This window comes from Ptychodera flava, chromosome 18, assembly GCF_041260155.1.
Source record: "Ptychodera flava strain L36383 chromosome 18, AS_Pfla_20210202, whole genome shotgun sequence".
Taxonomy (NCBI): domain Eukaryota; kingdom Metazoa; phylum Hemichordata; class Enteropneusta; family Ptychoderidae; genus Ptychodera; species Ptychodera flava.
Genome location: NC_091945.1, coordinates 27,177,091 through 27,194,652, shown reverse-complemented (window position 1 = coordinate 27,194,652; position 17,562 = coordinate 27,177,091). Strand labels below are relative to the sequence as shown.

The window sequence follows — 17,562 nt, the reverse complement described above, 5'->3', positions numbered from 1 at the left end:
TGATATCAGGAGAAAGACAAGGGATGGTACTTTTCAAACAGAACAATATCATAGAAAAATACTCAATTATAAAAAAACTGGCAAAGTTTTTACAAGTAAGATATATATATATATATATATATATATATATATATATATATATATATATATATATATATATATATATATATATATATATATATATATATATATATATCAGGGCTAATATTTCTCTCATTTTGTCACGAACCCATAGACTGTTGTGCATACCCTCCAGTCTTCATACGCAAATTGAAGGCTCGTTCGTCATGTTGCTATGTTATTTCGACAAAATGAATCACTGAAATTATAATATCGGCAATAATTGATACATAAAAAATAGTTTTAAAAATAAAAAGATTTAAAAACATGATGTTTGCAATTGCTTATCCTGTTGCATGTTCCAAAGAAATTCGCACAGAATACATGTATTCTAGTAAATATATAGTTATCATAATACATTTGCATATACAAGTTTATAGATACTTGTGTGAAGCAATATCCAATATAAATAGATTATATTTAGTTATCTTCAGCTGATAGTATGTATCCCTTTTTTATCTTTTACTTTTGCTCTATTTGAAATTGAGACATTTTCTAGTAAAAGCACCTAAATTGTTTCGAACAGGGGGCGAAAGAGAGACAGTGTTCGAAGTTACAGCGGAGTGAGCATACATACGTCATTGAACACGCATGATCGAACTGGGCGTAGAGTCTGATGACGTCAGAACTGCAGTCTTGTGTACATAAACCTACGTTTATTGATCGAATCCGAAAGGTCAGTGGCGGATATTTCTAGATGAAGGATTTGATATTTGGCGGATATAGGAGGATGTTGTTTTTTCATTCCCTTTATGAGCCAAAAGTTGAAATGTTGCAATCAACGTAGTCTGATAAAAATGTCAAAAAAATAACTAATACCTTTACATAGGCTCGAAATTGAAACACAAACTTTTGCTCGAACTTTCCCCAAGGAAACTTTCAACCATTCTCTTTCAGTATCGATAACAAAAATAGGAGGTCACCGTGCACATTTTGGTATTGACCTTAAATTTACCAGTATATGAAATTGCCGCCATGTCAGTGTTAACTCTTCGAGAAAAAAAAATTCAATTTTCACACAAAATATGCCGGTGAAAACTCCTATTAAAATTAGCCTTCACAAGTGCTAGATCAGTTCAATATTGTAAAAATTTGAGAGCCCTAATATCTGTCACCGAGTCACATTCTATACTTCTGTTCATAAACAATGTTTCGTGCGAAATGCATGGAGTTAAGGCCATGCGACCTTAATTTTCTTCGGTTTTTCATGGAGTTCACCCGTTGAGCCTTCTGTGTTCTTATGGTTATCAGCCGTTTTGTCCACAAGTTGTTCTGACACGGCCCTTTTCTTCCTTGCTAAGTACCAGAAAATCAGAAACCCGACAGGTATTACCGCCAAGATTGCCAGAAGTGGCAAGTACCTCTGCTCGGAGCCAGTAGTTGCATCCGCCACTCCAACATTAGCGGTTTGCGACGACCAACTGACGCTATGTATGGAATCAGTAGACGTCTTTTCACCAATACTGTTCGTGCTCGCAGTAGCGCCCCCTTGCGTCAAAGCTGTCGTTGGCGTTGCGGAAGCAGCAGGGCTCATCGCTGGAGGAGCACCTGTGCCATCTGCATTTGTAGTTGCCACTGCTGGAGCCGTTGGTTGGTGCACGGACACGCTCCCGGGGCTTGCCGCCGCCAAAGTTGTCGATTGGAGATCAGGTTCAACTGTCGACACGAACGGGCTTGGTGTTGTCGGTTCGAGATTGTCTAGAACGAAAATAACTTAAGAGTTAACGAGTGATGTGGAAATACCAAAGTTTGAAAGTTTTGATTTGTAAATTGGCACAGGAAACAGAACGATGCCCCAAACTGTCGTTTTGCCAACTTAGAATCCCCCCGAGCTTCGACTTTTCTATACAACTTCGTGATTTTAGTTTCAAAGTAAAATGAATTCATTTAAAAATACAAACTAAAAGGTGTTGACACAAGTATTACAAATCACCCGGCCCACAGAACAAGATGGATAATGCTCGGAACCCAATATGGAACCTCAATGCAAATATACAAAAACCTGCATCATAAACAAACTGTCACCATCACAAGACAGGGTGAAACTAGATTTGTTTCACAACACTGGCAGGAAATTTCACACCCATTGAAAGGTTTTCAACCTTTCTGTCTCTTCTGCCATATATAAATGCTGACTCTAATATTCAGTAAAAGGTTGTTCTGTAAAATTCAACGTATAACTGCGAAAATTGCGAGATATTTCGATATGTGATGTCGACAAAATTGGCAGTGACGCAGGGATTATGCCTGGAAAGGGAAAACAACGTTAAGGTCCTTAATGCTTTTCTTTGACTAACAAGCCCGAGGAAATGTGATATTCATTTTGAATTTCAAGTATTCAGCAAAATATTCTTGTCTCTCCAATCCTTGCCCACATCCGATTGTTATCGTGGATTATACAAACGAATAAAATGTAACATTTTTAAAGAAGCTAAAAGCTTGTAAGTCTAATTTTGTTTCGGAGCGCGGGATACATTACCATCCATGCGAAGAGGAAAGGCATCAATTCATTTGAGTTTTGGTTGACTTTGAGAAAAAAAGGCACATAGAAGTGCCAAAATATGAGCCTGTCTCTGTCATATTGATAAGAGAGATCCCCGTTAACAGTTGAAATTACAAAACAATATTGCAAGGGAAGAAGATGTAATCTGTTGTTTGAGCGTACTGTGAGTCATTTTACGACGTATATAGTGTTTCTAATGAATTGATGAATTAATAAATTAAAAGGATACAATCGTCGGAACTGCGCTCAAAGGTCGTACGGGGCCCATGCGTCAATGTAAACACTGTATCCAAGGTACGATGGTGATTGACGAAAGTTTAAAAATGTCTGTCATAATCTATATAATTTTAATGTTTCAGCTATGTTGATGAAGTGCATCTAGAGATCGTGCACGAAATACATTGTTTGTAAACAAGAAACTCGCACAGGCGCAGTTCTGACGATTGTTTCCCTTTAACACATGAATGCGTTAATAAATGAAAAACCGCTCTTACAAGAAATAAATTGACCCTTTAACTTTCATTCTGCATGTCGTGAAATTCGGCCACTCTGACTGAATTTACGTGCTCATTAGACTCACGCGAAACTACAGTTATCGTTGTCAGTGTGAAACTAAATGAAGTAAGGATGGCAATTATAAACATATCTGTATACTATAGTTACTGGAAAAAAGATGTTTTATGAGAGAGAGAGAGAGAGAGAGAGAGAGAGAGAGAGAGAGAGTGAGAGAGAGAGAGGAGAGAGAGAGAGAGAGAGAGAGAGAGAGAGAGAGAGAGAGAGAGAGAGAGAGAGAGAGAGAGAGAGAGAGTGTGTGTGTGTGTGTGTGTGTGTGTGTGTGTGTGTCTGAAACAGGCAAAAAAGTGTTTGTCCTATGAATGGTATGAAGTATATACAATTGACTTACCTGTTCCAAAAACCATAACTTCTGCAAGATTGAAGAACGTTTTACTACTGCTGTCTACCTGAGCAGTGACGTAACGGGCAATAAGCGGCGGGTCGCATTTCATGGTTGCCTCTGTCAGTATCTGCGTGTTCTGGTCGATCTGATCTCCACACTGTACGTTGTTACTGGGTTCTGTGTTGTTCCCGACTCTCACTACCATGTTCTTCCATCTCAAACCTTTACAGAGATCGAGAACATGTTAGTTATTCAGAGTGAGCCTATAGCTATAGCTAGCTTGGTTCAATTGTCTTATCACAAAATATTCCAGTCGATCCCTACATGTATGTGTTGGGATTAACAATCAACGCGCGTGGGTCGATGAGACGATGTTGGTTGTTCGGTTTAATGGCTGCACACGTGTCAACACTGTATGCATCCACACAAGAGGCATGCATGAGTTAGGATTTTTTTTTGGGGGGGGGGGGGAGGGGGCGTTGTTTTCATGATAAAATTTCCCAAAATATATCCACAGAGACTGTATGCGTTGTTTTACAGCCGCATTGTTCAACAAACGGCTGAAGATAGAACCATTGTCAATTACCAGTGGCATCACTGACCAATTTACCTATTGTCACACACTCATATTATTTGTATAAGAATTTATTATCGTATTTTTGCTCACTCTTATGAGCGTAGTCATCGGTCGTGTCACTGTCAGCAAAGATCAATATATTACTTTCTCAAAAATGAATATATTATGTATTAATGATCGACATGTCGTATTCGCGAAGGTCGAGAGCTTTTGCAAGAAATCCTCGTATCAAAGACTCCTAGGCCAATGAAAGCCAAATCAGCTTCATCTTTTCACATTTTACTTTCAAAAAAATGTCATTCAATCTTCGTGGATATGGTTTAGGTTCCCGCTTTTAAGGCATACAAATGTCACCATTTCAATTCTTGGCGATGTGACGGTCATGTTTATGCTTCGCAAGTGGAAAATTACTTAGTTGTTTATAGGCCTAAAGCGTTCCGTTCTCACACTTCTGCAAGCAGCTTTACAAGTTACCTTTGTACGCAATAGGACACTGCTAATGTGGCTTTAAATGTACGTGTGAGAATATTATAGTTCAAGTAGAACTGGCTTAACTATGAACTATAAACTTGTTTATACACTCACCGCAAAAGTTACAGTTCCCATAGTCTGGTCTGTTCACGATGTAAACGTAATCAACTCGATGAAGGACGCCAAGATCAATCCGAATCCAAGGGGTCTTTTCGAGCGTAGTTAGGAACGCATTTGTTAGCACGCCATCAACGGCGGCAGTGGTCCCGGAACTTTCGTTGAAATTAGAGCTGAGTGTAACAGCTTTGTTGACTGCCACGTTCTCCATTTCTGTAATGACATTACAACATTTGGTGTCAGATCCATTGTTTAAATATGATATTACAGAGAATATTTGACCAACAAATCAATCTACTCATCAATAATGGGCTCATCTGCTTCTCTTCCTACATGTATTTACTTCAGCACAGACCCTAGCACCATGGTCTCTGCTAGAACGTATCCCGTAAATATACTTTATATACTTTATTGATAGTCATGGCAGCAATAAAAGCATTAGATGAACAAATCAACATACACTCCCTACATACATAGATACATAGATACATAGATACATACTACATACATACATACATACATACATACATACATACATACATACATACATACATACATACATACCAGACAGACAGACAGACAGACAAGCACTGACAAACAGATACACAGACAGACAGACAGACAGAGAGACACGCATAAACTAACATGCATACGTCCGTGTGTACAATCTGAACCCGTCGTTGATACAAACACTCGGGCACTGTGTGAAAAGAAAGTTACAGGTGAAAAAGCGTGTCGCCAGAAACGACCCGCTTGCGACCGTGCAAAATCTCACTTGTACAAATAGGCGGAAAATTCCACGTGTCGCCAGAGACACATTGCACGTCAGGGCTTCCATACATAGTGTAGCCGCTATTGCAGGCATGCCTTATTGTATACTCTTGAAACACCGGTAATGGTGGCGGGTCTCCGCTTACTGTGTGACTGTTGTCCGGAAGACTAGGTTCACTGCTACAGATTCCTTTTATGGGAAAAATTGCGAGATTTGAAATTGTAAGTCTTCAACGATATCTCACTTGAAACAAAATAACGGAAACAATGTATGAATGTATGTATGTATGTATGTATGTATGTATGTATGTATGTATGTATGAATTTATCTAATTATCTATCTATCTAATTATCTATCTATCTATCTATTTATCTATCTATCTATCTATCTATCTATCTATATCTATCTATATATCTATCTATCTATCTATCTATCTATCTATCTATCTATCTTATCTATCTATCTATCTATCTATCTATATCTAATTGATTATGAGAAATATTGGACAAAACCAGACCTAAACTTACCTAAACCCAAAACCTGGATATTCGTAAAGCCAAGGTGACCGACTGTGTTTTCAAGTTGAACACTGACGTATCGCCCTTCAATTGGCTGACTGCATTGGAGCACTATAGGATTGTACATCTGAGGGGTCGCCTGTACCTGGCCACACTGGGCGTTCTTGACAAAATCCGAGTGCGTCCCCACTCTAACGACGGCTCCTAACAAACGGGTGTCTAGAAAAAAAGAGAGAAATATTTCCTGCTTTTGATATTTCTGTGTGACGGATTTTCATTGGGTTGATAACGCAAAACCAGATCCCTCTTTCGAGTGCCTTGAAAAATGTAGTTCACATTGAATCAACTTCGCCGAGTCATGGGTGTTTATTCGGTCAGCAACGCTCCCTCAAATCAAGCCCGTGGGTAGAGGGACACGGCCCGACCTAACCAAGCTTTGCGGATAGGACGATTAGATAAGATTCACATACGACTGTACAAAATTATTTATCGATTAGTGCCAATTATTAATAAACTTCACATTCAATTTGGTGCACAACGGTGTATTCGGGCCAGAATATTGTTTGTATCTATCGCCTGCTTCGTTTCGCCTCGCCTCACTTTACGTTTAAAGGTGTAAAGTTTTGCATTTTCTACAATTTTTCTAATAAGAGTCTCGGCTCAATTGCAGGAGTTCGCCATATAAACGTTACTCTTGATTTGTTCTTGTCCAATAAAATGTCTAATGTTCCTGATGACGTCACAGTTCCGTTGAGTATATGCAAAAACAACATTTCTACGAGACTTTACGAGACTTTCGGAAATTACGCTGACGGGAATGGCATGGCGACTTTGTACCTTATCGCCGAATTGCCGTTATGACTGTGACAATATGAAAATCACATGTTGAAGGATCCGACGAAAAGTTGAAGAAATTACTGCAAGCGCAAAACAAAAAAAACAAATAAAAACCAAATCATTTGTCTGAATGTCCATCGGCAGCAGCCAGTGTCGCATGATATATTGCAATCTCTGATAATAATCAACGCCCTCCAGCGCTTATCACGGCTACATATTTTTAAACAAATAGAAGGTAACATACCGACCGAATCACAGTCGTCATCTGGCGATATACAGTAAGCTGTGTGACAAAAATACAAAAGAAGGGCTGTTGAGGGCGCTATGTTTAATCATACGTCACTTGCTATGGTTCCCAGAAAGTTTTAGGCTATGTCGTATTGCTTGACAAAGATTTAAGTCAGTTACTGTTCAACTGCGGCAGTGCAAAAAAAAAAGAATATATCTTGTCCAATAAGACGGAAATTAATTAATTAATTAATCAATTGGCTGTTTTCGTGTGATTCATCAGAATGAAAGAATGTTTTATCAGTATTAATGGATGCAACCAATCGTGACCCCAAAACGATGAAGAAAATCGTTGCGCCCTTCAAAGGTCGGCCACTGGTGGAGAGTGGTCGAATATTAGGATTCATGTGATTTTTCTTAAAAATGGTAATTATCACGTGTCCTGAACTCAGGGTCACAGTGACGACTCGTGACTTGTAATATTCAGAGTAAACAATGTACAGATGGTTTATAACGTCATTGTAGGAAGGAGACGATAAAAATTAGTAACGCTAATAAAATTTGGGTTTCTGTTAGTAAAAATAGAATAAGTGGGTTGGAACTTTATGATCGAGGTCATGCTAACCATTTCATAAAAAAGACAAAATTTTGTAATTTCACGTTAAATTTATTGAAATGCGCCAGGTTTAAAATTGGCGGCGAAAATGTGGCTGGTTAGTTTAGTAGAGACACATTTCTTTGTTCGGAATATTGTACCTTTACTTACGTGCTGTGGTATACGTGATAAGAACATACTCGATCGAGTTTGGCCCTCCCAGGTCGATCTTCCACCACGGATCTGTGTCGTCGTTAGCCGTCACCATGTATGAGTCTATCAGTCCGTTTAAAACTTTTTTAGACCTCGCCCAGGTGTAGCCTTTGCTGCTGACCGATGACGACTTGCCAAATACGGCGACATTTCGTAAAACTGCCAAAAGGTTATCAAGATAGGGGGCTTGGTAAGATGTGAACGACTGAAGCAATGAAAATTCCGGAAAATACAGACACGTGCCGAGGTAGAATGCGCCTCGGGGACAGATATTCGGACTCCCAATATTTTTTTCAACACTTTTCAGGTCTACCACTTATAGGGGCTAATTTTAAAGCTCTTCGAGTAAGAAAACTTTTCACCATCTCAGTCTTTCGAAAACTGTAAATTTTTTGTTTAAGTCTTTCACTTTAGAGGCGCATACTACCTTAACCCTTTCACCCCCAGTTTCCTGTATACAGGTCCAACTTTATCATAGAAAACGATGGATTTGGGACAAACCATGGTGGTGAAAGGGGTTAAGGCGGTCGTGACTCAAAATTCCCGCCAAGATGTGCAAGCAAGAGCCCTTGCTAAGTCTATGAGTATTTTTCAATGAATTCATAAAAAATGTGCTTTCATAAATTCACACAACTGTAATAACTTTTTCTGATTACTGTCTGTTTAGCAAAGCAGTGACGGAAAGCATTTGTACTATATATCATAAATAACCACGAACGTTTGAACTAGTCACGTTCTGAAATTTAGGTCTGGGTTACACATTTTCCGGCTCATTGTGCAAAACCCGCGCCGGCCGGCCCATTCTCATAAGCATGGAATTACAGACCTAGACCCAGAGACACGGCACTGAAAAGAGAACTTGACAGAGAGGCAGACACACACCGATGGTTACTCTACCCCTATATCGTAGGGGTAGAGTAAACTTGCTGGTAGCGATCTCGACACACCCAAGAGTTCCTACATGTCACATCCCTGCTCATATGAGCTTAGACACATACACGCACACGCAAATATTCAGACACACACCCTATAGCATAACATAAAACACACACACACACACACACACACACACACACACACACACATATATATATGTATATATAATATAATATATATATATATATATATATATATATATATATATATATATATATATATATATATATATATATAAATATATATATATATCCACGCGCCATACATCTATGTACAATCTAGTATGCGAGCATAAATCTGTTTGATACTCTGGTTGACAGAAATAGTAACGCTATCCCATTTATTATCTACCCATTCGTAAAATTATGAAAGTATATTGAAATACAGAGCGCTCGCTTTGCCAACGCAACCCGTTGTTCACAATATGCAATATTATTGATAACAAATAAATTCTTGTCTGGACAATAAAATTCGCCTGTCAACAGTACAACAGCAACATTGAACATGATACCTTACAGACTGAATTTACAAGTTATACAAATAATGGTAGTTTACAAACAGAGCAAAAAATGCTGGAAACTTCAAACCAATGGAGTTTGAAGTTGACAATTATCCTAGCGATCACTAGGTTTGCTTTTCTCCCGATTTTTTAGAAAGCTGGAAAACATGGCATTGACCAAATGGTGGCACTTCTGGACGCTTACCTGTGCATATGGGCAACTCGTTGTCCCAATCACTTCCCATGCAAGTTAGAACGGCATTCCCAAACATCTCATGTCCGGCCGTACATTCGAAAGTATGATTACTCCCAGCGGGTACAGGGTATGTAGGGCTGACGGGCCCAGTAAGATAGCCATCGCTCGGGACACCCGGGTCAGGACACTGGGCTAAAAAAGGGCATTATCATAGAATGATTGAAAATCTCTGCATCAAACCTGGGGGAGAGAGAGAGGAGAGAGAGAGAGAGAGAGAGAGAGAGAGAGAGAGAGAGAGAGAGAGAGAGAGAGAGAGAGAGAGAGAGAGAGAGAGAGAGAGAGAGAGAGAGAGAGAGAGAGACAGACAGACAGACAGACAGACAGACAGACAGACAGATAGACAGACAGACAGACAGACAGACAGACAGACAGACAGATAGATAGGCGCCGCCTTTGGAACCTCAGACAACACTTACGACAGAACTGTCTGAGCTGTAAACAAGGGTGTTTCTCATCGCACGCATGTCGAGTGTCTCTGGCAACAATCGTACATTCAACGTTGCAATTTTTAAAGAATTTCTTCGAATCGGAGCAACTGAACACACTTTCATTAAAGGAGTTCCTTACTCGTTCTGTGAAAATTTACAAATGACTGTTGTCAAACAGTGGTGATTGGGACAAAGTCTCAGAAACCTCTTGTAAGACAACCCTTAGCTTTCAAGACTTCCCCAAACCACCTTGGGAAACCATAGCGTCAAACATTCAACGTCGGCTCGATGTTAGGTGGTGATTGTGACTGAACAACGCTGATTATATTGCTTTTAACAGTCATTAAAACTGCTTCTATTTCATTGAATACTCTCTCTCTCTCTCTCTCTCTCTCTCTCTCTCTCACACACACACACACACACACACACACACATATAGCACCTAGAAAGTATGCCGTCGTTCCCCCTCATGTGATGTTTTGATCATGTCAGCTCCACGTTCCTATTACGAACCTCGACAAACACGCTCTCTTCCATTTGACAGTGGTCGCTCAGTAACATCTGAACCAAAACAACAAATGTAAACAATTTCACTTGGAACTTTTTTTTTAAGTTGCGCAATGTAAAAAACGCAGCCTCGTTCGTTTTGAATAGCTGCATTATTTTGCTGTCATGTTGTCGGGAGAGGCCCGCCGCGTCAGGACGATTAATGAAGGCAAAGCGCCGCGATTCCGTTCATTAATTTAAAGGGATTAGAAAATGAATAGTAATCCGGACACTTGAACGATTTTCCGACCCACCGATTCCGAACGGGGACGAAGCAGAACCGAATCGCACGTCTCAATAGCCACAATGGAGTCGCACTTGACAGGGTCCAATTTAAGCATGAAATGACTAAGACGAAAGTGGCCCTATAAAGTCGAGGACGGCTATTCATGGGACTCTGAAATTTAATATCGGATTGTCGAGGTCTGAAAACACTGTGGGAAGTAACCCCTTCTCAATACCACCAGGGTAGAAATATGCAGCTGAATTAGACGACGTACAGTAAGAATCCGTTGATTTTTCTTTGAAGACAATTGAGTTCTTTTAAACATCTTGAAAAAGATAAAACATATCAAGGGCGTGGACAAAGGCTCGTTGGATCTTATTTCGACTAAAAACTGTTAAACGTGTCTCAGATCCGTGTAACGTTATACATCTAAGAGTGGTTTGTTTATGGACAAAACATGATCTTTTTGGTGGATTTCCGCGTTAAATCCGGCAGATAATCCCCAACTATACATGTAACCGAGATCTGAAATGAGTCAGTTTATTGTGTCCGTGAAATTTCCTCCTTGATCGGATCTCCCCCACGTTGGTTTTCGTAGCTAATGATTTAGCTAGCTCATCGATTTAACAGCAAAGTGCATTTTTTTTCTTTTCGGAAAGGGGATTTCTCCCCGTCCTCCTACGCATATTTCTTTTCATTCAAGCGTCGCTTGAAGATCCCCGTAACCCTTGTGAGTCGGAAACATTCCTGGAGACGATTTCTACTGATAACGTCAGCGGCTGTGCTATTTTCGTGAGCTCACTATTGTATATCATTCGCGCGTTCCATTCTTTGATAATATTGTAAGTGATGAAAGCGACAATACGTACACGAGATAAGTATGTTTCATGGATATTGTTTTGGAACAACACTACCGGGTTTTTTTGTACAGTGGGGTCTCCCACCAGTAATTTTCGCCGTATCTCTTGATGCATTTCATTTCTGGTGACCCCGAGTATTCATGTTTTTTACTAATGCTATTAACTCGATTGGAACTAATTTGGGATAATTGGATGGTGAAGTAATGTCTGTTGAATCTGCAAATGTAAGCTCATCTGCTTTCTTTCTAAGATATACACTTGTTTTTATCAGTAATTTGTGATATTGCAACATTCAGCTACAGGGCGTCTAATACTTTTGAGAAATGTGAACAACATGGAGATCCAATTCTCCCGATTTAGTTCCGGTCATGTTAAATCTAGCGAAAATCTTCATCGTAAGGATAATATACTAACGAGTCTGAAGATGTGAGAAACCGTGATATCATAAATTAATCAATTTTCGCGCAAAAGTCAGCACTGGGTTTTGGATCGGCGTGAGTGCTACCGTGTTGTTCCTTCTCAACAGTGACGAGTACGAGTCTAACTTACCAAACTGTTATCTCCAGAATGTTTCACGCGTACAAGTATATTAAACAAGAAAGGATTCATTTTAGGGTACTTACAGGAAGTGAAAGTTTTACGAGAATTTGTTACGAATACTTATGGCTGAGAAACAGTTTCAAATAACACCGAATTATCGTCTTCTAACAAATATACACGACTTGAAAAGCCGCTTTCTATTTTTGGGTTTTGTTCATATAATTTTTGCCATTTCATTTATCTCCAATGTTTAGTATAAACGAGAAAACTGATCTAAAATACCTTTGAGTGTATATGTGCTTAATTCAGTGACAGATGCAACCGAATAGTACTCATTGTTTTTCTTCCCATATTTGACCTCCATGAGTAAACAAAACCTAAGAAAGCAAGCAAGCAAGCAAAACAACCCAACATATATCAACAGGTGTTCTTGTTAATCCAAAAAAGGAAAACGAAGAAAAGTACACGCGCAATTAGTTTCTTTCTCCTGGTACTACCACGTAATTATCTGGGAAGAGTTCCGAGTGTGGCAGTTCTGAAAGGCGCCCTCTTACACTCATAATGGCTCTTTTCGTTAATGATAAGCCACCTACTTAGGAAATTTGGAATCTCGAGTGACGATTAACTCACCTTGATTTCCATTTAAAACGTAACGTGTAACTGAGATGAAATGAACAATAAAGGCAAAAAGGAGAGATTCTCACGAAATTTAAATTCTACTCTCAGATCACATGTCAGCTTACAAGTCCCGGACCCGTGACTCTTACGAGTTAACGAAACCGTGTTTGTCTATGAGAACAACACACAGCGCAGCGTTGGTGACGAAGTGTGGGCCTCTGCAATTGTGAGAAACGTCTCAAGCAGAATTCTATACAAATTAAAACTACGACCCATCGGGTGTTGGAATTCTAGAAGATACAGACGCATTGAATCTATTCGGCTTTATGAAATGGACGTGTGTCGGTAATCAATTTGATGCATGGATGTTTGAACAAATGACAGCTGACTTGAATTTACGTTGTAAAAGTCACCGACAAACCCGACTTTCATCATTTCTATAATTGACAGACGAGCGAATACAACCCACAAATGTCATGAAATGTTTTGTTCTAACATGACATAACAGGGAATAAATATATCAAGATTCTACACATGGCGGTATTTCGCATTCTCTTTCCAAAAGATCATGTTTGACAGACACCGCCTGTACTTCGCTTAGTAACGTCATAATATATGTACTATGGTATATACATACTCCAGTGAACTATTAAGGACTGTACATCTTAAAGGTAGACGTTTTGACTCTATTCTTAAATTTAGAAAGCCCGGGACAAAGGTGTTATCGATTGTACGCCATAATATTGACTTTGACATTGGTAGCAACCAGAACGTACAGGCAAAAGTTTTGATTTGACATACGGCTGCATGATCGATCCAGTCCAGATCCATTTTGGGAAATTAATCTGTCAGTAAAATTTTAGTCAAATCCGTTTACACTGCTGGAAAGTAGCGTGAAATTAGAGAGGGAGGGAGGAAATCAAGGAAACTGTGATCTTTTGAAAAAAGCTGATTTTACTGACTGCATAAAAACGCCACAATCGAAATGTCTTGGACAAAACAAAGTGTAAATTTTGCAGGACGGGGTGGCGTGGTCGCCCTCCTTTATTAATTGCAGTTATTAATGTAGGCATGTTATTAGCGTGTGAATTATGGTGCAAAAGAATTGTTCAGATGTTGTAAGTTTTCTGAATTACCCTGTTCCGTATATTTTATACGGTTCCTTGTTCTACTCAATAAATGCAGAATGAATTGACGAGGCCCCTTGTCCGTATATTTCAGTTCGACAATTCAGCTTTAGCGTGTACTACGTTCGCTATTGATGCTGACACTGTCAAGTGAATTCGGAAATGCACAGAGCGTTAAGCAATAATTGCTGACAAGAGGGCATAATTACACCTTTACTTAGAGGGCCAGTAGCTGTAACTGTTGTTGATTTTGTTCACAATTTTCGTTTTTAACGTCAACTACAGTTTTCTTGTTCTACTCACCAAAGCTTGTTGAGATACACAGTATTCAGCTTGTCAACTAAGTCTGTACATCTGTTCTTGTTGACAATTGAATTTTGGTCCGGACAGCAATTTAAATTTAAACAATCCCATTTTATAATAATAATAATAATAATAATAATAATAATAATAATATTTATTTCAACTCGATAGCCCTGACAGGTAAACACTTCTTTTCACAAGGATCGAGCACTCAAAGAAAACGTATTTAACCCATAACCCACTACCCAATGGAGTAATGAGGAGTAAAGTGCCTTTCTCAGGAGCACAACACCGAGCTGGAGTCTCGAACTCACCATCCTCCGACAATGAGTCCATTACCCAGGACTATACCGGGTCTAGAACTCACCAACCTTTGATAGTGAGACGGGTACCCTAACCACTGACCCACGGCGCCTCCAATTTTGCACACATAGACGCTGTGTTGACAAGCTAATGGTGGGTGTTCAAACTCGCCTTGGAGAGTAAAACCTGAGTTTATGATTGACAGATCAAACAAAATTATTTAAAAAATCACCAAAAATTCAGCTACTGGTCCTTTGAGAATATTATACTCTTGTGTGTTTTCAAAATTTTAGGTAGAGTAAACCAGCAGAGATGCGGAAATTAACAACTGTCTTCATATGAATATAAAACAAACACTTCTCGGAAAATGTACATTATGTTATATCATATGATAGCATAGACTATGAACCATCAAAAGTCCTATTACATGCAGGGGATATTAGATACTCTCAACCATTGCATGTCGCTTCCATATTTACGCGGAATTACTGATTTGAGATAACAAAAATTTAGATGAACATGTCGAAAAATGACAAAATGTCATCATTGGGTATCTGTGCAAGAATTAAGCAATAATGTACCCCTCCCAGCCCATAATGGACGAAAATACACTCTGCACGACATAATGTACGAGGCGGATATATTATCTGTAATAATTCGGGGGATGACGCAACAAAAATCACTGGCATTGGCAAAGCTATCGTTATCAATTGGTCAGTTCAGGCACAACAAGTAGTTCTACAGTGTTGTCTTACTAGATTCGCAAAGAGGCACGTACAAGACGTTAAAACTCTAGATTCAACGCCAGACCTCTTAAGTTACTGGAATCGTGAAAAAATGCCAAAATTTCGTGAACACGTTTGCGGTTCACTCAAGAAGACAGCAGCGCGTTGGTCTAACGCCCATGTATCCTGAACAAGTTGAGTCGGACAGTTTTTAAACGAAGTTGAAGATTATTTTAGAATACAATGTCAATTAAACTGTATTTGTCAGTGCTTGTCACCATACGTGACGATGGTTTTGGCCATGGTATTATCAAATACCTTCTCAGTACAGGGACATGAGCAGACGATAGAATTGTTCACTTGCAAACTAATTACTTGACAATTTGGAGCGCGCTTCATTTATTTACAATGTAGGAAAAGTCACACAGCTCCTCTGCCTGATCAAAATGCTGTGCTGAGGAAAAATCAAAAGTTGGACTTTTCGTTCTACGAATTGTGTAGTCAGAAACGTCACATCTTCCCAAGATTTAAATCGAACGAGTAAACGTCTCCCAAAGATGTCAAAGTAAAGAAGAAGATATTTATTGTGAACTCACCTAATGTTTGGCGTACGGTTGCCAAACACACCAAGAGTCCCAAGGTACTTGCTAACCATAACTCCATTTGGACAAAAATCTTTGGTTCGGTAGTCACCTGTCGATGGGATGGCAAATCGAATGTGATTAATACGATGGAAGTGCTTGTATATCATCTAAATGCAGGGTCTGCACGAAATGATTAGATAATTTTGTTGAATGTTGCATCTTACTCTTTCCTTCTGAAACGTTCTAGATTACAATTCTTGTTATCGTCGCTAAAAATTTGCTAAAAATGCCTGTCATGATATTTTCAATGACTTTCAAACAATACGACCAAGCAACGTCGTGTCCGAGACCAAGCTAACCTCTCGTACTGTAAAAAGTTTCTTTCATTACCTTAGGGAAAGTGCAGCGCTGTTTGAATAACGTGAAATATTTTCCTTTTTTTCTGGATGGCTCCACAGTAGCTGATCACTGTACTTGACTGTCGTCTGTACACTGAGTTGATGAACCTTTTGGGTATCTCTCTGATAGCCAAAAGAGTCCAATTTGTTCGCTGCAGTGCAGCAAGGACTAATGTTCTGCAGACGACCGCTAATTTGACGACAACTGTCAAAATATGCTCACGGGACACCGAAAGCAGACTCTTCCACTCCTAGCTGTGTGATCGGTACAGTGATCTCAAGACGCCCGACGGTTTTGTATTTGAGCAACCGTGATCTTACGCAGTGTTGACATCTTTACCCACGAGTGTCAAATACTCAAATGTGCCCTGACGCATAAACTCGAGTTTAAACCGCTACCATAGACGTGACCATAAAGTTTTCACCTCGTGTGCCAAGTCAGTAAGATATGTGTCAGTTCGTCGCCTTGGCAACGGGGTGCATTTAAATATTGAACAGCCAGTAGCTGCTTTGGAAATGTTCTTTCTCATCTTTCACTCCAGTGAGTCGTGTTAATGTTATTACTATACAACTGACGTCCGTCTTCTGACTTCACGTTTGACTACCTTAGAGTTAGTTAAGTTAACAAAAGATTTGACATTTTTTTTTACAATTGCCTGACACTTTGATTCCGTTATTTGACATGAATAGTCAGCCTGGATTATCTGACTCTGTCAAAATTTCTGACAAGCACTGAGCGCATGCTGTGGTACTACATGGTTTGAACTTCAATCAATAGCAATGTAACTTTATTTGTTCCTTGTTGTTCAGTAATCTCCGAGTAATTGCATATACGTGATCTTAAGTCAAGGTCGCACACTACAAGTATACTTCGTGTCTTCTACATGTTCGTTTCTCATGAACTTTTGTTTACTTGTTTGTTTGTTTGTCTTTATTTTCTTTATGTTTGCCTCAGTGTACGTACATACGTAGGGACGGTCGTATGTATGTATGACATTGTATGTATGTATGTATGTATGTATGTATGTATGTATGTATGTATGTATGTATGTATGTATGTATGTATGTATGTATGTATGTATGTATGTATGTATGTATGTATGTATGTATGTATGTATATAAGTATGTACGTATGTATGTATGTATGCATGCATGCATGCATGCATGCATGCATGTATGTATGTATGTATGTATGTATGTATGTATGTATGTATGTATGTATGTATGTATGTATGTATGTATGTATGTATGTATGTATGTATGTATGTATGTATGTATGTATATAAGTATGTATGTATATATGTATGTATGTATGTATGTATGTATGTATGTATGTATGTATGTATGTATGTATGTATGTATGT

General features: G+C 39.0%; 1 protein-coding gene across 1 annotated transcript; it reads right to left on the bottom strand.

Moving 5' to 3' along the window:
• Positions 1–201: 201 nt before the first annotated feature.
• LOC139117846 (uncharacterized) lies at positions 202–15,912 on the bottom strand. The gene is made up of 9 exons (XM_070681082.1): positions 15,813–15,912; positions 9,490–9,672; positions 7,808–8,008; positions 7,058–7,096; positions 5,986–6,195; positions 5,462–5,647; positions 4,684–4,899; positions 3,528–3,743; positions 202–1,818 (listed from the first exon to the last, which is right to left on the bottom strand). The coding sequence occupies exons 1-9, from the start codon at positions 15,877–15,879 to the stop codon at positions 1,292–1,294; spliced, it is 1,845 nt and encodes a 614-aa protein (XP_070537183.1). The 5' UTR covers positions 15,880–15,912; the 3' UTR covers positions 202–1,291.
• Between the last annotated feature and the right edge of the window lie 1,650 nt (positions 15,913–17,562).

What these genes read in the sequence shown, in the direction of transcription:
- LOC139117846 (XM_070681082.1), bottom strand. Translation starts at nt 15,879, where the DNA reads ATGGAGTTATGGTTAGCAAGTACCTTGGGACTCTTGGTGTGTTTGGCA. An exon ending in CGAGTTGCCCATATGCACAG is followed by an intron (nt 8,009 to 9,489) that starts GTAAGCGTCCAG and finishes ACCTTTTGGCAG; the next exon opens with TTTTACGAAATGTCGCCGTA. An exon ending in AGTTATGGTTTTTGGAACAG is followed by an intron (nt 1,819 to 3,527) that starts GTAAGTCAATTG and finishes TTTTCGTTCTAG; the next exon opens with ACAATCTCGAACCGACAACA.